This window comes from Heptranchias perlo, chromosome 14 (assembly GCF_035084215.1).
Source record: "Heptranchias perlo isolate sHepPer1 chromosome 14, sHepPer1.hap1, whole genome shotgun sequence".
NCBI classification, from domain to species: domain Eukaryota; kingdom Metazoa; phylum Chordata; class Chondrichthyes; order Hexanchiformes; family Hexanchidae; genus Heptranchias; species Heptranchias perlo.
The window spans coordinates 715,557-738,205 of NC_090338.1; the positions used below are offsets into that span (position 1 = coordinate 715,557).

General features: G+C 51.9%; 1 protein-coding gene across 2 annotated transcripts in view; it reads right to left on the reverse strand.

The window, feature by feature from the left end:
• Positions 1–22,649, reverse strand: part of LOC137332244 (15-hydroxyprostaglandin dehydrogenase [NAD(+)]-like) — a 142,160-nt gene that overhangs the window by 33,167 nt on the left and 86,344 nt on the right. For both annotated transcript variants that reach the window (XM_067995936.1, XM_067995937.1), the window contains exons 5-6: positions 22,105–22,201; positions 8,697–8,773 (exon numbers count right to left, since the gene is read on the reverse strand). In XM_067995936.1, coding sequence (XP_067852037.1) covers positions 8,697–8,773; positions 22,105–22,201 — 174 coding nt within the window. The remainder of the gene's footprint in view (positions 1–8,696; positions 8,774–22,104; positions 22,202–22,649) is intronic.

Below are 22,649 nucleotides of genomic sequence, written 5' to 3' on the forward strand. Positions count from 1 at the left end.
ATTCATCGGCCCACTGGCCCAATTTATCAAGATCCCGTTGCAATCCTAGATAACCTTCTTCACTGTCCACAATGCCACCAATCTTGGTGTCGTCTGCAAACTTACTAACCATGCCTCCTAAATTCTCATCCAAATCATTAATATAAATAACAAATAACAGCGGACCCAGCACCGATCCCTGAGGCACACCGCTGGACACAGGCATCCAGTTTGAAAAACAACCCTCGACAACCACCCTCTGTCTTCTGTCGTCAAGCCAATTTTGTATCCAATTGGCTACCTCACCTTGGATCCCATGAGATTTAACCTTATGTAACAACCTACCATGCGGTACCTTGTCAAATGCTTTGCTGAAGTCCATGTAGACCACGTCTACTGCACAGCCCTCATCTATCTTCTTGGTTACCCCTTCAAAAAACTCAATCAAGATGATAACCAGTCCAGTACCGAGGGAGTTAAGAGGCTCTCCTCTGAGTGGGAATTCTCATTGAACGAGATTGTGGATTGGAGATCAATGGTGTTAATGACTGGAATATCGGAAGTGACTCAAATCGGCAGTGCTGATCTGAGCCCCTTTTGGTGATCCGTATTCTCATCGAGGGAGACTCTGTGAGGGAGCTGGACACTGGATCTATCGGAGACCCATTGAGTGAGAGTCTGTGAGGGAGCTCGGTATGGATGGAGATAAGAAATAACAAGGGACAGAAAACACTGGTGGAAGTAGTTTATAGGCCCCCTAACAGTAACTTTTTTGTTGGACTGAGTATTAGTCAAGAAATAATAGGAGCTTGTAACAAAGGTAATGCAATAATCGTGGGGCACTTCAATCTTCATATAGACTGGGCAAATCAAATTGGCAAAAGTAGTCTGGAGGACAAGTTCATGGAGTATATTCGAGACAGTTTTGTAGAACAATACGTCATGGAACCAACCAGGGAACAGGCTATTTTAGATCTTGTCTTGTATAATGTGACAGGGTTAATTAGTAATCCCATAGTAAGGGATCCTCTGGGGAAGAGTGATCATAATATGATAGACTTTCACATTTAGTTCGAGACTGACGTACTTAAGTCCTAAACGAGAGTCTTAAACTTAATCAAAGCCAATTACATGGTATGAGGGACGAGTTGGCTAAGGCTGATTGCAACGGAGCACAGAGTGAACAGCTGAGAGTTTGGTGAGTATGGGAGTTCGGTGCAGTGGGGGAAGGAGGTGCTGCTTTGCCTTGCTTTTCCTAACTTTTTCCGCAGAGCGGCAGCAGACCTGAGCAGCAGAAGACTGAGAGTGGGGAATAAAAGCAGCAACAGACCTGCAACAAGAGAAAACTACTGTGCGACGTCACAGGTGAGGCAGGAGAGTCTGAGAGGTGAGCACAATGTAAATCTAAGGCAAGTCATGGCAGCACAGCTTGCACCCGTGATATGCTCGTCCTGCGCTATGTGGGAAGTCATGGACACTACCAGTGTCCCTGGTGACCGTGTGTGCAGGAAGTGTGTCCAGCTGCAGCTACTGGCTAACCGTATTTCAGAGCTGGAGCTGCGGGTGGATTCACTGTGGAACATCCGCGATGTTGAGATTATTGTGGATAGCACGTTCAGTGAGGTGGTCACACCGCAGGTAAAGATTACGCAGGCAGAAAGGAAATGGGTGACCGCCAGGCAGAGTAAAAGGACCAGGCAGATAGGGCAGGAGTCCCCTGGGGCCATCTCCCTCTCAAACAGATATTCTGCTTTGGATACTGTTGGGGGAGATGGCTTATCAGGGGAAAGCAGCAAGAGCCAAGTTCGGGGCACCACGGGTGGCTCTGCTGCACAGGAGGGGAGGAAGAAGAGTGGCAGGGCTATAGTGATAGGGGATTCAATTGTAAGGGGAACAGATAGGCGTTTCTGTGGCCACAAACGTGACTCCAGGATGGTATGTTGCCTCCCTGGTGCTGGGGTCAAGGATGTTGCGGAGCGGCTGCAGGGCATTCTGGAGGGGGAGGGTGAACAGCCAGTAGTCGTGGTCCATATCAGTACCAATGACATAGGTTAAAAAAAAGGGATGAGGTCCTGCAAGGTGAATTTAAGGAGTTAGGGGATAAATTAAAAAGCAGGACTTCAAAGCTGGTGATCTCAGGATTACTACCAGTGCCACGTGCTAGTGAGTATAGGAACAGGAGAATAGACCGGATGAATGTGTGGCTGCAGGGATGGTGTAGGAGGGAGGGATTTAGATTCCTGGGACATTGTGACCGGTTTTGGGGAAGGTGGGACCTGTACAAGCGGGACGGGTTACACCCGAGCAGGACCGGGACCAATGTCCTCGCGGGGGTGTTTGCTAGTGCTGTTGGGGAAGGTTTAAACTAGAAAGGCAGGGGGATGGGAACCTGAGAGGGGAGTCAGATGGGAGTAAAGTTGAGAGCAGCAAGAGAGGGGAAGACCCAGGGGAAATTTACAATACAAATAGTACAAACAGTTGTTCAAGAACGAGTGAAAGGGAAAAGCGTAGAGCAGCGGAAAGAAAGTGTACTTTAGGCACTACAGATAAAGTGAAAACTGGAAGGCGTAAGGCGATTAACCCAGCATCAAAGCTGAAGGTCAGGCCAGGGTGTGTGGCCCAACTAAGAGTTCTATATACAAATGCACGGAGTATAAGGAATAAATTAAATGAACTACAGGTTCAAATTCAAATTGGAGGGTATGACATTATAGCTATTACTGAGACATGGCTGCAGGATGGTCAGGATTGGGAACTAAATATACCAGGTTACAAGGTCTACAGGAGAGATAGGGAAAATGGAAGAGGGGGAGGAGTAGCCTTAATGATTAGAGATGAAATCACTTCAATGATAAAGGGGGATATAACGAGAGGTAAGCAGCCAACAGAGACCTTATGGGTTGAATTGAGAAATAGGAAAGGATCTAAGACTACAGTGGGAGTTGTGTATAGGAGCCGTGGCAGCAGCTCTGAAGTGCTAGATTGTATAAATGCAGAGATTAGACAAGCGTGTAGCATAGTGGTCTTAATGGGGGACTTTAACCTTCACATAGATTGGGAAAAGCAGACTAGCAACTGTCAGAAAGGTAGTGAATTTCTTGAGTGTGTCCGGGATAGTTTTCTACAGCAGTATGTCCTAGAGGCAACAAGGGGGCAAGCCATACTAGATTTAGTAATGAGTAATGAACCAGATTTAGTTAACAGCTTAACTGTGTGTGAACATCTATCCAATAGTGATCATAACATGATTAAGTTCAAGGTAGTGTTTGAAAGGGAAAAAAGTGAGTCAGCTGCTAAGATTCTAGACTTGGGTAAGGCCGACTTCAATGGGATGAGACAGAGACTGTCCACAGTAAACTGGGCAAATCTGTTAATGGGTAAAACGACTGATGATCAGTGGGAAATGTTTAAAGAAACATTTAACGTGATACAGAATCAGTTTATACCCCTGAGGGGCAAGAACTCTACTTGCCAAAAAAAACAGCCATGGACAACTAAAGAGGTAAGGGACAGTATAAGACAGAAGGAAAGGGCATACAAAAAGGTAAAAAATGGCACAGATCCTGGCGAATGGGAAAGATACAAAGATCATCAAAGGGTCACAAAACAGAGAGTAAGAGCTACAAAAAGAGAGTATGAAAAGAAACTTGCAAGGGATATCAAAACCAATACGAAGAACTTTTATAGTTATATTAGGAAAAAGAGGGTGGTCAGGAGCAGTGTTGGCTCCTTAAAAACTGAAAGTGGGGATATTGTCATTGACAATGGGAAAATGGCGGACATGTTGAACAATTACTTTGCGTCAGTATTTACAGTAAAAAAAGAGGATAGCATGCCCGAAATCCCAAGAAAACTAATGTTGAATCGGGGACAGGGACTCGATAAAATTAACATAAGTAAAGCAACAGTAATGAAGAAAATAATAGCACCAAAGAGTGACAAATCCCCAGGACCAGATGGTTTCCATCCCAGGGTTTTAAAGGAAGTAGGTGAGCACATTGCAGATGCCCTAACTATAATCTTTCAAAGTTCTCTAGATTCAGGAACTGTCCCTCTGGATTGGAAAATTGCACATGTCACTCCGCTTTTTAAGAAAGGAGAGAGGGGGAAACTAGGGAATTATAGACCAGTTAGCCTGACATCTGTTGTGGGGAAAATGCTGGAGTCTATAATTAAGGATAGGGTGACTGAACACCTCGAGAATTTTCAGTTAATCAGAGAGAGCCAGCATGGATTTGTGAAAGGTAGGTCGTGCCTGACAAACCTGATTGAATTTTTTGAAGAGGTGACTAAAGTAATGGACAGGGGAATGTCAATGGATGTTATTTATATGGACTTCCAGAAGGCATTTGATAAGGTCCCACATAAGAGACTGTTAGCTAAGATAGAAGCCCATGGAATCGAGGGAAAAGTACGGACTTGGTTAGGAAGTTGTCTGAGCGAAAGGCGACAGAGAGTAGGGATAATGGGAAGGTACTCACATTGGCAGGATGTGACTAGTGGAGTCCCGCAGGGATCTGTCTTGGGGCCTCAATTATTCACAATATTTATTAACGACTTAGATGAAGGCATAGAAAGTCTCATATCTAAGTTTGCCGATGACACAAAGATTGGTGGCATTGTAAGCAGTGTAGATGAAAACATAAAATTACAAAGGGATATTGATAGATTAGGTGAACGGGCAAAACTGTGGCAAATGGAATTCAATGTAGACAAATGTGAGATCATCCACTTTGGATCAAAAAAGGATAGAACAGGGTACTTTCTAAATGGTAAAAAGTTAAAAACAGTGGATGTCCAAAGGGACTTAGGGGTTCAGGTACATAGATCATTGAAGTGTCATGAACAGGTGCAGAAAATAATCAATAAGGCTAATGGAATGCTGGCCTTTATACCTAGAGGACTGGAGTACAAGGGGACAGAAGTTATGCTGCAGCTATACAAAACCCTGGTTAGACCGCACCTGGAGTACTGTGAGCAGTTCTGGGCACCGCACCTTCGGAAGGACATATTGACCTTGGAGGGAGTGCAGCGTAGGTTTACTAGAATGATATCCGGACTTCAAGGTTTAAGTTACGAGGAGAGATTACACAAATTGGGGTTGTATTCTCTAGAGTTTAGAAGGTGAAGGGGTGATCTGATCGAAGTTTATAAGATATTAAGGGGAACGGAGAGGGTGGATAGAGAGAAACTATTTCCGATGGTTGGGGATTCTAGGAGTAGGGGGCACAGTCTAAAAATTAGAGCCAGACCTTTCAGGATCGAGATTAGAAAACATTTCTACACACAAAGGGTGGTAGAAGTTTGGAACTCTCTTCCGCAAACAGCAATTGATACTAGCTCAATTGCTAAATTTAAATGTGAGATAGATAGCTTTTTGGCAACCAAATGTATTAAGGGATATGGGCCAAAGGCAGGTATATGGAGTTAGATCACAGATCGGCCATGATCTTATCAAATGGAGGAGCGGGCACGAGGGGCTGAATGGCCTACTCCTGTTCCTATGTTCCTATGATATGATGGTAGATAAGCAATGGCGAACAGTTAAAGAAATGTTTCATAATTCTCAACAAATGTACATTCCATTGTGGAACAAAAACTCCACGGGAAAAGTGATCCATCCGAAGACACAAAAACCATACCAGAAATAGTGGGGAACCAAGGGTCTAATGAGAATGAGGAACTTAAAGTAATTAATATTAGTAAAGAAAAAGTACTGGAGAAATTAATGGGACTAAAATCCAACAAATCCCCTGGACCTGATGGCCTACATCCTAGGTGGCTGCAGAGATAGTGGATGCATTGGTTGTGATCTTCCAAAATTCCCCAGATTCTGGAACGGTCCCAGTGGATTGGAAGGTAGCAAATGTGACCCCGCTATTCAATAAAGGAGGGAGAGAGAAAACAGGGAACTACAGGCCAGTTGGACTGACATCAAAAAAGTAGTATCAGTAATGGTGGCCATGAAACGACCGGATTGTTGTAAAAACCTATCTGGTTCACCAATGTGCTTTAGGGAAGGAAACCTGCCGTCCTTACCCGGTCTGGCCTATATGTGACTCTAGAGTCACATGTAGCAATGTGGTTGATTCTTAATCGCCCTCTGAAATGTCCTAGCAAGCCACTCAGTTGTACAATTTTGCTACAAAAAGTCACAATACGAACCTTCACCACACGGACTGCAGCGGTTCAAGAAGGCGGCTCACCACCACCTTCTCAAGGGCAATTAAGGATGGGCAATAAATGCCGGCCTCGCCAGCGACGCCCACATCCCATGAACGAATAAAAAAAAAATCAGTAGTCGAGAAAATGCTGGAACCTATTATTATTATTAAGGACAAGGTAACGGAGCACTTCGAAAATCATAATATGATTAGGCAGAGTCAACATGGTTTTATGAAAGGGAAATTGTGTTTGACAAATTTATTAGAGTTTTTTGAGGATGTAACTCGCAGGGTAGATAAAGGGGAACCAGCGGATGTCGTATATTTGGATTTTCTAAAGGCATTCGATAAGTTGCCACATAAAAGGTTGTTACACAGGATAAGGGCTCATGGGGTTGGGGTTAAATATTAGCATGGATTGAGGATTGGTCAACAGACAGAAAACAGAGAGTAGGGATAAACGGGTCATTCTCGGGTTGGCAGGCTGTAACTAGTGGGGTGCCACAAGGATCAGTGCTTGGGCCTCAGCTATTTACATGGAAACATAGAAACATAGAAAACAGGAGTAAGAGTAGGCCATTCGGCCCTTCGGGCCTGCTCCGCCATTCAAAATTATCATGGCTGATCGTCTAACTCAGTACCCTGTTCCCGCTTTTTCCCCATATCCCTTTAGCATTAAGAACTATATCTATCTCCTTCTTGTATATATTTAATGACCTGGCCTCCACTGCCTTCTGTGGTAGAGAATTCCACAGGTTCACCACCCTCTATCTATATTAAACTATTACAATCTATATTAATGACTTAGATGAAGGGACCGAATGTAATGTATCCAAGTTTGCTGATGGTACAAAGCTAGGTGGGAAAGTAAGCTGTGAGGAGGACACAAAGAGTCTGCAAAGGGATATAGACAGGTTAAGTGAGTGGGCAAGAAGTTGGCAGATGGAGTATAATGTGGGGAAATGTGAGGTTATTCACATTGGTAGGAAGAATAGAAAATCAGAATATATTTTAAATGGTGAGAAACTATTAAATGTTGGTGTTCAGAGGGATTTGGGTGACCTTGTATACGAAACACAGAAAGTTAATATGCAGGTACAGCAGGCAGTTAGGAAGGCAAATGGTATGTTGGCCTTTATTGCAAGGGGGGTTGGAGTACAAGAGTAAGGAAGTCTTACTGCAATTGTACAGGGCTTTGGTGAGACCTCACCTGGAGTACTGTGTACAGTTTTGGTCTCCTTATCTAGGGAAGGATATACTTGCCTTAGAGGCGGTGCAACAAAGGTTCACTAGATTGATTCCTGGGATGAGAGGGTTGTCCTATGAGGAGAGATTGAGTAGAATGGGCCTATACTCTCTGGAGTTTAGAAGAATGAGAGGTGATCTCATTGAAACATATAAGATTCTGAGGGAGCTTGACAGGGTCGATGCTGAGAGATTGTTTCCCCTGGCTGGAGAGTCTAGAACTAGAGGGCATAGTCTCAGGATAAGGGGTCAGACATTTAGGACTGAGATGAGGAGAAATTTCTCCACTCAGAGGGTTGTGAATCTTTGGAATTCTCGGCCACAGAGGGCTGTGGATGCTCATCATTGAGTGTATTCAAGACTGAGATCGATAGATTTTTGGACTCCAGGGGAATCAAGGGATATGGGGATCGGGTGGGAAAGTGGAGTTGAGGTGGAAGGTCAGCCATGATCTGATTGACTGGCGATGCAGGCTCGAGGGGCCGAATGGCCTACTCCTGCTCCTATCTCCTATGTTCTTATAAGCTAGACACTGGAATCTATCAGCGAGCCAGTGAGGGAGACTCTGTGAGGGAGCTGGACACTGGATCTATCGGAGAGCCAGTGAGGGAGACTCTGTGAGGGATCTGGACACAGGACCTGGCGGAGAGCCAGTGAGGGAGACTCTGTGAGGGAGCTGGACACTGGAATCTATCAGCGAGCCAGCGAGCGAGTTTCTGTGAGGGAGCTGAACACTGGATCTATCAGCGAGCCAGTGAGGGAGACTCTGTGAGGGAGCTGGACACTGGATCTATCGGCGAGCCAGTGAGGGAGACTCTGTGAGGGAGCTGGACACTGGATCTATTGGAGAGCCAGTGAGGGAGACTCTGTGAGGGAGCTGGACACTGGAATCTATCAGCGAGCCAGTGAGCGAGTTTCTGTGAGGGAGCTGAACACTGGATCTATCAGCGAGCCAGTGAGGGAGACTCTGTGAGGGAGCTGGACACTGGATCTATCGGAGAGCCTGTGAGGGAGACTCTGTGAGGGAGCTGGACACTGGATCTATTGGAGAGCCAGTGAGGGAGACTCTGTGAGGGAGCTGGACACTGGATCTATCGGAGAGCCTGTGAGGGAGACTCTGTGAGGGAGCTGGACACTGGACCTGGCGGAGAGCCAGTGAGGGAGACTCTGTGAGGGAGCTGGACACTGGACCTGGCGGAGAGCCTGTGAGGGAGACTCTGTGAGGGAGCTGGACACTGGATCTATCGGAGAGCCAATGTGTGAGATCGGGTGACCGAGGGACTTATTACAAACACAGGAAACACTTACAGCCATTGCCCTGGTGAATCCCACCACTCCGTGCTTCGATGCTGTGTACACCGGTGCGAATATTATGGGTTCGATTCCTGCAGTGGTTGACAAGAGAGACACAGATTAAGCAGGAGAACAATACAGGGCAGTTTAGTCTGGTCCCAGCTCTGTTGTGAAAGGCCACAGATTGAACATGAGCATGAAGTCCAGGTCGGAGCTGGGAGTGAAGATCAGCCTCCCCAGTAATCAGCCCATGGAACTGTGGGTACAGATAATATCACAGATCCAGGGGCTGGTTCCCACTTCTGTGACATCCCGTGAATTCCAGGTGATAGAGAATTCCGGACAGGGAACGTGATAACTCGGACACGAGGCTGGATTTAAACAAATGTCGACTCGGCAACAGGCAGTGAGGGGGCGGACAGTTCAAGGGTCAGTCAGAAGGTTCCGGCAGCAGTTAGAGGCCACTTCTGCTCCGTTTTCCTGTTTTAGGAAGCAGTGGGAATGGCCCTGTCTGAGGTTCTGGGTGCAGGAGGAGGGGGAGGGTTAATGACGGGGCGTTAGGCCGGTCAGGGTGGGCGGGAGGTGTGTGGGGCCCACCTGCTGGTACCTGCACTCCCACAGCCACAGACACAGGTGAACACAACCTGCTTTGGCAGCTGGTTAGTGCAGATGTTATGGGGAGGAGTCCGGTGGCCCAGATACGAGTGACTGACTGACGCTGGACGGCTCCTCAGATCACCCCAATCACAGTGTACCATAGTGTGTTACAGCACAAAAGGAGGCTATTCGGCCCATTGTGCCTGTGCTGGCTCTTTGAAAGAGCAATCCCATTCCCCTGCTCTTTCCCCATCTCCCTGTAAATTTTTCCCTTCAACTATTTATCCAATTCCCTTTTGAAAGTTATTATTGAATCTGCTTCCACCGCCCTTTCAGGCAGTGCATTCCAGATCATCACAACCCGCTGCCTAAAAGATTGTTTCCTCATGTTGCCTCTGGTTCTTTTGTCGATCACCTTAAATCTGTGTCCTCTGGTTACCGACCCTCCTGCCACTGGAAACAGTTTCTCCTTATTTACTCTATCAAAACCCCTTCATGATTTTGAACACCTCGATTAAATCTCCCCTTAACCTTCTCTGTTCTAAGGAGAACAATCCCAGCTTCTCCAGTCTCTCCACATAACTGAAGTCCCTCATCCCTGGAACCAATCTAGTAAATCTCCTCTGCTCCCTCTCTAAGGCCTTCACATCCTTCCTAATGTGCGGTGCCCAGAATTGAACACAATACTCCAGCTGGGGCCGAACGAGTGATTTGTAAAGGTTCAGCATAACTTCCCTGCTTTTGCTCTCTGTCAGGGCAATCATCAGTGAGCACAGCCTGAGAGGCTTCCAGCTCAAGATGCCCGGCTATAATTAAAGGCATTGCCACATCTACCAGGCAACAGCTTCCGGAAGCGTATCGATGGGGTGACAGCAAAGAAAGCAGCAGACCCCTGCTATTGGTGTAAGGACACGTTCTACTAATGTGTAGCATAGAGCTGGCACAGTCAGTGAGCGTACCCCAGTACACAGTCAGCAAGCGTACCCCGGGTACACAGTCAGTGAGCGTACCCCAATACACAGTCAGTGAGCGTACCCGGGTACACGGTCAGTGAGCGTACCCCGGTACACGGTCAGTGAGCGTACCCCGGTACACGGTCAGTGAGCGTACCCCGGGTACACGGTCAGTGAGCATACCCCAGTACACGGTCAGTGAGCGTACCCCGGGTACACAGTCAGTGAGCATACCCCAGTACACGGTCAGTGAGCGTACCCCGGGTACACAGTCAGTGAGCGTACCCCGGGTACACAGTCAGTGAGCACACGGTCAGTGAGCATACCCCAGTACACAGTCAGTGAGCACACGGTCAGTGAGCGTACCCCAATACACAGTCAGTGAGCGTACCCCGGTACACGGTCAGTGAGCGTACCCCGGTACACGGTCAGTGAGCGTACCCCGGGTACACGGTCAGTGAGCGTACCCCAGTACACGGTCAGTGAGCGTACCCCGGGTACACAGTCAGTGAGCATACCCCAGTACACAGTCAATGAGTGTACCCCGGTACACGGTCAGTGAGCGTACTCCGCTACACGGTCAGTGAGCGTACCCCAGGTACACAGTCAGTGAGCGTACCCCAGGTACACAGTCAGTGAGCATACCCCAGTACACAGTCAGTGAGTGTACCCTGGTACACAGTCAGTGAGTGTACCCCAGTACACAGTCAGTGAGTGTACCCCAGTACACAGTCAGTGAGCGTACCCCAATACACAGTTAGCGAGCATACCCTGGGTACACAGTCAGTGAGCGTACCCCAGTTAGTGAGCGTACCCTGGGTACACAGTCAGTGAGTGTACCCCGGGTACACAGTCAGGGAGCGTACACCGGTACACAGTCAGTGACGTACCCCAGTACACAGTCAGTGAGCGTACCCCGGGTACACAGGGTAGACGAGGAAGGAGGCATTGCTGGATCTGGTTCTGGGGAATGAGGTGGGTCAAGTGAAGTGTCAGTGGGGGAACATTTAGGGAACAGTGATCATAATATCAAAAGGTTTAGATCAGCAATGGAAAAGGACAAGGAGCAATCTAGAGTAAAAATACTTAATTGGAGGAGGACCAATTTCAGTGGGTTGAGAACAAATCTGGCCTAGGTAAATTGGAATCAAAGATTGGCAGGCAAAACTGTAATAGAACATTGGGCGGCCTTTAAAGAGGAGATGGTTCAGGTACAGTCTCGGTACATTAAAAAGAGCCGTCTCGGGCTCGATAGGTCGAATGGCCTCCTCCTGTGCTGTAGCCATTCTATGCTTCTACACGGCCAGTGAGCGTACCCTGGGTACACGGCCAGAGAGCGTACCACGCGTACATGGCCAGTGAGTACCATGGGCACACGGCCAGTGAGCATACCCCGGATACACGGCCAGTGAGTGTACCCCAGATACACGGCCAGTGAGCGTACCCCGGATACACGGACAGTGAGCGTACCCCGGATACACGGCCAGTGAGCGTACCCCGGATACACGGCCAGTGAGCGTATCCCGGGTACACGGCCAGTGAGTAACCCGGGCACACGGCCAGTGAGCATACGCCGGGTACACGGCCAATGAGCGTACCCCGGGTACACGGCCAGTGAGCGTACCCCGGGTACAAGGCCAGTGAGCATACCACGCGTACATGGCCAGTGAGCATACCACGCGTACACGGCCAGTGAGTACCCCGGGTACACGGCCAAGGAGCATACCACGCGTACATGGCCAGTGCGTACCCCGGATACACGGCCAGTGAGCGTACCACGGATACACGGCCAGTGAGCGTACCCCGGGTACACGGCCAGTGAGCATACCACGCGTACACGGCCAGTGAGCATACCACGCGTACACGGCCAGTGAGCATACCACGCGTACACGGCCAGTGAGTACCCCGGGTACACGGCCAGTGAGCATACCACACGTACATGGCCAGTGAGTACCCCGGATACACGGCCAGTGAGCGTACCCCGGGTACACGGCCAGTGAGCATACCCCGGATACACGGCCAGTGAGCGTACCCCTGATACACAGCCAGTGAGCGTACCCCGGGTACACGGCCAATGAGCGTACCCCGGGTACACGGCCAGTGAGCGTACCCCGGATACACGGCCAGTGAGTGTACCCCGGATACACGGCCAGTGAGTAACCCGGGCACACGGCCAGTGAGCATGCCACGCGTACACGGCCAGTGAGCATACCACACGTACAAGGCCAGTGAGTACCCCGGGTACACGGCCAATGAGCATACCACGCGTACATGGCCAGTGAGTACCCCAGATACATGCCCAGTGAGCGTACCCCGGGTACACGGCCAGTGAGCGTACCCCGGGTACACGGCCAGTGAGCGTACCCCGGATACACGGCCAGTGAGCGTACCCTGGGTACACGGCCTGTGAGCGTACCCCAGGTACACGGCCAGTGAGCATACCACGCGTACATGGCCAGTGAGCGTACCCCGGATACACGGCCAGTGAGCGTAACCCGGGTACACGGCCAGTGAGCGTACCCCGGGTACACAGCCAGTGAGCGTACCCTGGATACACGGCCAGTGAGCGTACCCCGGGTACACGGCCAGTGAGCATACCCCGGATACACGGCCAGTGAGTAACCCGGGCACACGGCCAGTGAGCATACCCCGGGTACACGGCCACTGAGCATACCACGCGTACACGGTCAGTGAGCATACCACACGTACATGGCCAGTGAGTACCCCGGGTACACGGCCAATGAGCATACCACGCGTACATGGCCAGTGAGTACCCCAGATACACGGCCAGTGAGCGTACCCCAGGTACACGGCCAGTGAGCGTAACCCGGATACACGGCCAGTGAGCGTACCCCGGGTACACGGCCAGTGAGCGTACCCCGGGTACAGGGCCAGTGAGCGTACCCCGGGTACACGGCCAGTGAGCGTACCCCAGGTACACGGCCAGTGAGTAACCCGGGCACACGGCCAGTGAGCATACCCTGGGTACACGGCCAGTGAGCGTACCCCGGATACACGGCCAGTGAGCGTAACCCGGGTACATGGCCAGTGAGCGTACCCCGGGTACACAGCCAGTGAGCGTACCCTGGATACACGGCCAGTGAGCGTACCCCGGGTACACGGCCAGTGAGCATACCCCGGATACACGGCCAGTGAGTAACCCGGGCACACGGCCAGTGAGCATACCCCGGGTACACGGCCACTGAGCATACCACGCGTACACGGCCAGTGAGCATACCACACGTACATGGCCAGTGAGTACCCCGGGTACACGGCCAATGAGCATACCACGCGTACATGGCCAGTGAGTACCCCAGATACACGGCCAGTGAGCGTACCCCAGGTACACGGCCAGTGAGCGTAACCCGGATACACGGCCAGTGAGCGTACCCCGGGTACACGGCCAATGAGCGTACCCCGGGTACACGGCCAATGAGCGTACCCCGGATACACGGCAAGTGAGCGTACCCCGGGTACACGGCCAGTGAGCGTACCCCGGATACACGGCCAGTGAGCGTACCCCGGGTACACGGCCAGTGAGCGTACCCCGGGTACACGGCCAGTGAGCGTACCCCAGGTACACGGCCAGTGAGCGTACCCCGGGTACACGGCCAGTGAGCATACCACGCGTACGCGGCCAATGTGTACCACGGGCACACGGCCAGTGAGCATACGCCGGGCCCACGGCCAGTGAGTACCACGGGTACACGGCCAGTGAGCGTACCCCGGGTACACGGCCAGTGAGCGTACCCCGGGTACACGGCCAGTGAGCGTACCCCAGGTACACGGCCAGTGAGTAACCCGGGCACACGGCCAGTGAGCATACCCCGGGTACACGGCCAATGAGCGTACCCCGGATACACGGCCAGTGAGCGTACCCCGGATACACGGCCAGTGAGCGTACCCCGGGTACACGGCCAGTGAGCATACTCTGGATACACGACCAGTGAGCATACCCCGGGTACAAGGCCAGTGAGCATACCACGCGTACATGGCCAGTGAGCATACCACGCGTACACGGCCAGTGAGTACCCCGGGTACACGGCCAAGGAGCATACCACGCGTACATGGCCAGTGCGTACCCCGGATACACGGCCAGTGAGCGTACCCCGGATACACGGCCAGTGACCTTACCCCGGATACACGGCCAGTGAGCGTACCCCGGATACACGGCCAGTGAGCGTACCACGCGTACACGGCCAGTGAGCGTACCACGCGTACACGGCCAGTGAGCATACCACGCGTACACGGCCAGTGAGTACCCCGGGTACACGGCCAGTGAGCATACCACACGTACATGGCCAGTGAGTACCCCGTATACACGGCCAGTGAGTACCACGGGCACACGGCCAGTGAGCATACCCCGGATACACGGTCAGTGAGCGTACCCCTGATACACAGCCAGTGAGCGTACCCCGGGTACACGGCCAATGAGCGTACCCCGGGTACACGGCCAGTGAGCGTACCCTGGATACACGGCCAGTGAGAGTACCCCGGATACACGGCCAGTGAGTAACCCGGGCAAACGGCCAGTGAGCATACCACGCGTACACGGCCAGTGAGCATACCACACGTACATGGCCAGTGAGTACCCCGGGTACACGGCCAATGAGCATACCACGCGTACATGGCCAGTGAGTACCCCAGATACACGGCCAGTGAGCGTACCCCGGGTACACGGCCAGTGAGCGTACCCCGGGTACACAGCCAGTGAGCGTACCCTGGATACACGGCCAGTGAGCGTACCCCGGGTACACGGCCAGTGAGCGTACCCCGGGTACACGGCCAGTGAGCGTACCCCGGATACACGGCCAGTGAGTAACCCGGGCACACGGCCAGTGAGCATACCCCGGGTACACGGCCACTGAGCATACCACGCGTACACGGCCAGTGAGCATACCACACGTACATGGCCAGTGAATACCCCGGGTACACGGCCAATGAGCATACCACGCGTACATGGCCAGTGAGTACCCCAGATACACGGCCAGTGAGCGTACCCCAGGTACACGGCCAGTGAGCGTAACCCGGATACACGGCCAGTGAGCGTACCCCGGGTACACGGCCTGTGAGCGTACCCCAGGTACACGGCCAGTGAGCATACCACGCGTACATGGCCAGTGAGCGTACCCCGGATACACGGCCAGTGAGCGTACCCCGGGTACACGGCCAATGAGCGTACCCCAGGTACACGGCCAGTGAGCGTAACCCGGATACACGGCCAGTGAGCGTGCCCCGGGTACACGGTCAGTGAGCGTACCCTGGGTACACGGCCTGTGAGCGTACCCCAGGTACACGGCCAGTGAGCATACCACACGTACATGGCCAGTGAGCGTACCCCGGATACACGGCCAGTGAGCGTAACCCGGGTACACGGCCAGTGAGCGTACCCCGGGTACACAGCCAGTGAGCGTACCCTGGATACACGGCCAGTGAGCGTACCCCGGGTACACAGCCAGTGAGCATACCCCGGATACACGGCCAGTGAGTAACCCGGGCACACGGCCAGTGAGCATACCCCGGGTACACGGCCACTGAGCATACCACGCGTACACGGCCAGTGAGCATACCACACGTACATGGCCAGTGAATACCCCGGGTACACGGCCAATGAGCATACCACGCGTACATGGCCAGTGAGTACCCCAGATACACGGCCAGTGAGCGTACCCCGGGTACACGGCCTGTGAGCGTACCCCAGGTACACGGCCAGTGAGCATACCACGCGTACATGGCCAGTGAGCGTACCCCGGATACACGGCCAGTGAGCATACCCCGGGTACACGGCCACTGAGCATACCACGCGTACACGGCCAGTGAGCATACCACACGTACATGGCCAGTGAATACCCCGGGTAGACGGCCAATGAGCATACCACGCGTACATGGCCAGTGAGTACCCCAGATACACGGCCAGTGAGCGTACCCCGGGTACACGGCCTGTGAGCGTACCCCAGGTACACGGCCAGTGAGCATACCACGCGTACATGGCCAGTGAGCGTACCCCGGATACACGGCCAGTGAGCGTACCCCGGGTACACGGCCAATGAGCGTACCCCAGGTACACGGCCAGTGAGCGTAACCCGGATACACGGCCAGTGAGCGTATCCCGGGTACACGGCCTGTGAGCGTACCCCAGGTACACGGCCAGTGAGCATACCACGCGTACATGGCCAGTGAGCGTACCCCGGGTACACGGCCAGTGAGCGTACCCCGGGTACACGGCCAGTGAGCGTACCCCGGGTACACGGCCAGTGAGCGTACCCCGGGTACACGGCCAGTGAGCGTACCCCGGGTACACGGCCAGTGAGCGTACCCCGGGTACACGGCCAGTGAGCGTACCCCGGGTACACGGCCAGTGAGCGTACCCCGGGTACACGGCCAGTGAGCGTACGCCGGGTACACGGCCAGTGAGCATACCACGCGTACGCGGCCAATGTGTACCACGGGCACACGGCCAGTGAACATACGCCGGGCCCACGGCCAGTGAGTACCACGGGTACACGGCCAGTCAGCGTACCCCGGATACACGGCCAGTGAGCGTACCCTGGGTACACGGCCTGTGAGCGTACCCCAGGTACACGGCCAGTGTGCATACCACGCGTACATGGCCAGTGAGCGTAACCCGGGTACACGGCCAGTGAGCGTACCCTGGATACACGGCCAGTGAGTGTACCCCGGGTACACGGCCAATGAGCGTACCCCGGATACACGGCCAGTGAGCGTACCCCGGGTACACGGCCAATGAACGTACCCCGGGTACACGGCCAGTGAGCATACCCCGGATACACGGCCAGCGAGTAACCCGGGCACACGGCCAGTGAGCATACCCCGGGTACACGGACAGTGAGCATACCACGCGTACACGGCCAGTGAGCATACCACACGTACATGGCCAGTGAGTACCCCGGGTACACGGCCAATGAGCATACCACGCGTACATGGCCAGTGAGTACCCCAGGTACACGGCCAGTGAGCGTAACCCGGATACACGGCCAGTGAGCGTACCCTGGGTCCACGGCCTGTGAGCGTACCCCAGGTACACGGCCAGTGAGCATACCACGCGTACATGGCCAGTGAGCGTACCCCCGGATACACGGCCAGTGAGCGTACCCCGGGTACACGGCCAATGAGCGTACCCCGGATACACGGCCAGTGAGCGTACCATGCGTACACAGCCAATGAGCGTACCCCAGGTACACGGCCAGTGAGCATACCACGCGTACATGGCCAGTGAGCGTACCCCGGATACACGGCCAGTGAGCGTACCACGCGTACACGGCCAGTGAGCGTACCCCGGATACACGGCCAGTGAGCGTACCCCGGGTACACGGCCAATGAGCGTACCCCGGATACACGGCCAGTGAGCGTACCCCGGATACACGGCCAGTGAGCATACCCCGGGTACACGGCCAGTGAGCGTACCCCGGATACACGGCCAGTGAGCGTACCCCGGATACACGACCAGTGAGCGTACCCCGGGTACACGGCCAGTGAGCGTACCCCGGGGACACGGCCAGTGAGCGTACCCCGGGTACACGGCCAGTGAGCGTACCCCGGATACACGGCCAGTGAGCATACCACGCGTACGCGGCCAATGTGTACCACGGGCACACGGCCAGTGAGCATACGCCGGGCCCACGGCCAGTGAGCGTACCCCAGGTACACGGCCAGTGAGTACCACGGGCACACGGCCAGTGAGCATACCACACGTACACGGCCAGTGAGCATACCCTGGGCACACGGCCAGTGAGTACCACAGGCACACGGCCAGTGAGCGTACCCTGGGCACACGGCCAGTGAGTGTACCACGGGCACACGGCCAGTGAGCGTACCTCGGGCACACAGCCAGTGAGCGTACCCTGGGCACACGGCCAGTGAGCGTACCACAGGCACACAGCCAGTGAGCGTACCCTGGGCACACGGCCAGTGAGCGTACCTCGGGCACACAGCCAGTGAGCGTACCCTGGGCACACAGCCAGTGAGCGTACCCTGGGCACACGGCCAGTGAGTGTACCCTGGGCACACGGCCAGCGTACCATTGAAACATATCCCTTGATTCCCTTAGTGCCCAAAAATCTATCGATCTCAGCCTTGAATATTTTCAATGACTGAGCATCCACAGCCCTCTGGGGCAGAGAATTCCAAAGATTCACAACCCTCTGAGTGAAGAAATTCCTCCTCATCTCAGTCTGAAATGGCCGATCCCTTATCCTAAGACTATGACATTTAGTTCCAGATTCTCCAGCCAGGGGAAATAGTCTCTCAGTATCTCACATAGAAACATAGAAAATAGGAGCAAGAGTAGGCCATTCGGCCCTTCGGGCCTGCTCCGCCATTCAAAATGATCACGGCTGATCGTCTAACTCAGTATCCTGTTCCCGCTTTTTCCCCATTTCCCTTGATCCCTTTAGCATTAAGAAATATATCTATCTCCTTCTTGAATACATCTAATGACTTGGCCTCCACTGCCTTCTGTGGTAGAGAATTCCACAGGTTCACCAGCCTCTGAGTGAAGAAATTTCCCCTCATCTCGGTTCTAAATGGCATACCCCGTATCCTGAGACTGTGACCCCTGGTTCTGGACTCCCCGGCCATCGGGAACATCCTCCCTGCATCTGGTCTGTCTAGTCCTGTGATAATTTTATGTTTCGATGAGATCACCTCTCATTCTTCTAAACTCTACTGAATATAGGCCTAGTCGACCCAATCTCTCCTCATACGTCAGACCTGCCATCCCAGGAATCAGTCTGGTAAACCTTCGTTGCACTCCCTCCATGGCAAGGACATCCTTCCTCAGATAAGGAGACCAAAACTGCAGACAATAGTCCAGATGTGGTCTCACCAAGGCCCTGTGTAACTGCAGTAAGACATCCCTGCTCCTGTACTCAAATCCTCTTGCAATGAAGGCCAACATACCATTCGCCTTCCTAACTGCTTGCTGCACCTGAATGCTCGTTTTCAGCGACTGGTGTACAAGGACACCCAGGTCTCGTTGCACCTCCCCTTTTCCCAATCTATCACCATTCAGATAATAATCTGTAATAATCATTTTCTCTTGATATATTGATAGAGAAGCTTTTACAGTTAGTTTTTATGTTCCCTGCTAGTTTACTCTCATGGTCTATTTTTCCCCTCTTAATCAATCTCTTTGTCCTCCTTTGCTGAATTCTGAACTGCTCCCAATCCTCAGGCTTGCCGCTTTTTCTGGCAATTTTATATGTCTCCTCTTTGGATCTAATACTATCCCTAATTTCTTTTGTAAGCCACGGTTGAGCCACCTTTCCTGTTTTATTTTTGCGCCAGACAGGAATGAATAATTGTTGTAATTCCTGCACACGTTCTTTAAATATTAGCCATTGCCTGTCAACCGTCATCCCTTTTAGTAAAGTTCCCCAATCTATCATAGCCAACTCGCACCTCATACTTTCGTAATTTCCTTTATTTAGATTCAGGACCCTAGTTTCGGATTCAACTACTTCACTCTCCATCTTAATGAGGAATTCTATCATGTTATGGTCGCTCTTCCCTAAGGGACCCCGCACAACAAGATTGTTAATTAATCCTTTCTCATTGCACAATACCCAGTCTAGGATCGCCTGTTCTCTAGTTGGTTCCTCAACGTATTGGTCTAGAAATCCATCACGTACACACTCCAGGAATTCCTCCCCCACAGTATTATTGCTAATTTGGTTTAACCAATCTATATGTAAATTAAAGTCACCCATGATTATAGTTGTACCCTTCTTGCATGTGTCTCTAATTTCCTGTTTAATGCCCTCCCCTACATCTCCACTACTGTTTGGGGGCCTATCGACAACCCCCACCAACGTTTTCTGCCCCTTGGTGTTTCTTAGTTCCACCCATACAGATTCCACATTGTGATTTTCCGAGCCAATATCCTTCCTCACTATTGCATTGATTTCCTCCTTTACTAACAACGCTACCCCACCTCCTTTCCCTTTTTGCCTGTCCTTCCTAAATATTGAATACCCCTGGATGTTCAGTTCCCATCCTTGGTCACCCTGCAGCCATGTCTCCGTAATCGCAATTATATCATAACCGTTAATATCTATCTGTGCTGTTAATTCATCTACCTTATTGCGAATGCTCCGTGTATTAAGACACACTGCCTTTAGACTTGTCTTTTTAAGATTGCGAGTCATCGTAGTTTTATTTTGCACTATGGCCCTATTTGTTTTTCGCCCTTGTTTTCTCTGCCTTCCACTATTGCTTCTTCCCTTTCTGTCTTTTGTTTCTATCCTTGTTTCTCCCTCCTCTGACTCCCCGCTCAGGTTCCCATCCCCCTGCCACTCTAGTTTAAACCTTCCCCAACAGCACTCACAAACACCCCCGCGAGGACATTGGTCCCGGTCCTGCTCGGGTGTAACCCGTCCCGCTTGTACAGGTCCCACCTTCCCCAGAACCGGTCCCAATGTCCCAGGAATCTAAATCCCTCCCTCCTACACCATCCCTGCAGCCACGCATTCATCCTGTCTATTCTCCTGTTCCTATACTCACTAGCACGTGGCACTGGTAGTAATCCTGAGATCACTACCCTTGAGGTCCTGCTTTTTAATTTATCTCCTAACTCCTTAAATTCACCTTGCAGGACCTCATCCCTTTTCTTACCTATGTCGTTGGTACCGATATGGACCACGACTACTGGCTGTTCACCCTCCCCCTCCAGGATGCCCTGCAGCCGCTCCGTGACATCCTTGACCCTCGCACCAGGGAGACATCATACAACTTGGCTCTTGCTGCTTTCCCCTGATAAGCCATCTCCCCCAACTGTATCCAAAGCAGTATATCTATTTGAGAGGGAGATGGCCCCAGGGGACTCCTGCTCTACCTGCCTAGTCCTTTTACTCTGCCTGGTGGTCACCCATTTCCTTTCTGCCTGTGTAATCTTTACCTGCGGTGTGACCACCTCACTGAACGTGCTATCCACGATAATCTCAGCATCGCGGATGCTCCACAGTGAATCCACCCACAGCTCCAGCTCCAGCTCCGAAATACGGTTAGCCAGTAGCTGCAGCTGGACACACTTCCTGCACACATGGTCGCCAGGGACACCAGTAGTGTCCATGACTTCCCACATAGTGCAGGAGGAGTATATCACGGGTGCGAGCTCTGCTGCCATGAATTGCCTTAGATTTACACTGTGTTCACCTCTCGGACTCTCCTCCCGCTCTCGGACTCTCCTTTTACATCTACCCTGTCAGGCCCTCGAAGAATTTTGTACATTTCAATGAGATCACCTCTCATTCTTCTAAACTCCAGAGAGTATAGGCCCATTCTACTCAACCTCTCCTCATAGAACAACTCTCTCATCCCAGGAATTAATCTGGTGATCCTTCATGGCACCGCCTCTAAGGCAAGTATATCCTTCCTTGGATAAAGAGACCAAAACTGTACACAGTACTCCAGGTGTGGTCTCACCAAAGCCCTGTACAATTGCAGGAAGACTTCCTTACTCTTGTACTCCGACCCCCTTGCAATAGAGAACAACATACCATTTGTCTTCCTAATTGCTTGCTGTACCTGCATGTTAACTTTCTGTGATTCGTGTACAAGGTCACCCAAATCTCTTTAAACACCAACATTTCTTATTCTCTCACCTTTTAAAAAATATTCCGCTTTTCTACTCTTCCTACCAAAGTAACCTACAGGGCTACGGACCAAGTGTTGGAAAGTGGGATTAAGCTGGATATCGGCCACCACAGACACGATGAGCCGAATGGCCTCCTTCTGTGCTGTAACTTTCTCTGATTCTAAAGTGAATAATTTCACAATTCCCCACATACATTTGGATATTCATCAGTACAACATCCGTCAGCTGGTTTTGGATGTTTGTGTGAATTGTACCTTACCTGCCAAGGAAGACACATTGATAATCACCCCTCCTGCACCACCATTCTTTCTGCTCATGTACTGAAGTCCCAGATAAGTTCCTCTGATAACACTCACCTGCAGGACAAGCAACACAATGTCAGCAAGTACAAGCAGCAGCAGTGTACAGGCACGTTCAGACAGGACAGTACAGGCACGTTCAGTTATAAGATGTACACACATCACTGTGTGAGCGGGGTGTGTACACACATCACTGTGTGAGCGGGGTGTGTACACACATCACTGTATGTGTGTGGGGGGGGGGTGTACACACATCGCTGTGTGTTGGGGGTGTGTACACACATCACTGTGTGTGTGGGGGGGGTGTACACACATCACTGTGTGTGTGGGGGTATGTACACATATCACTGTATGTGTGGGGTGTGTACACACATCACTGTGTGTGAGCGGGTGTGTACGCACATCACTGTATGTGTGGGCTGTGTACGCACATCACTGTATGTGTGGGGTGTGCACGCACATCATAGAATCATAGAATCATAGAAGTTTACAACATGGAAACAGG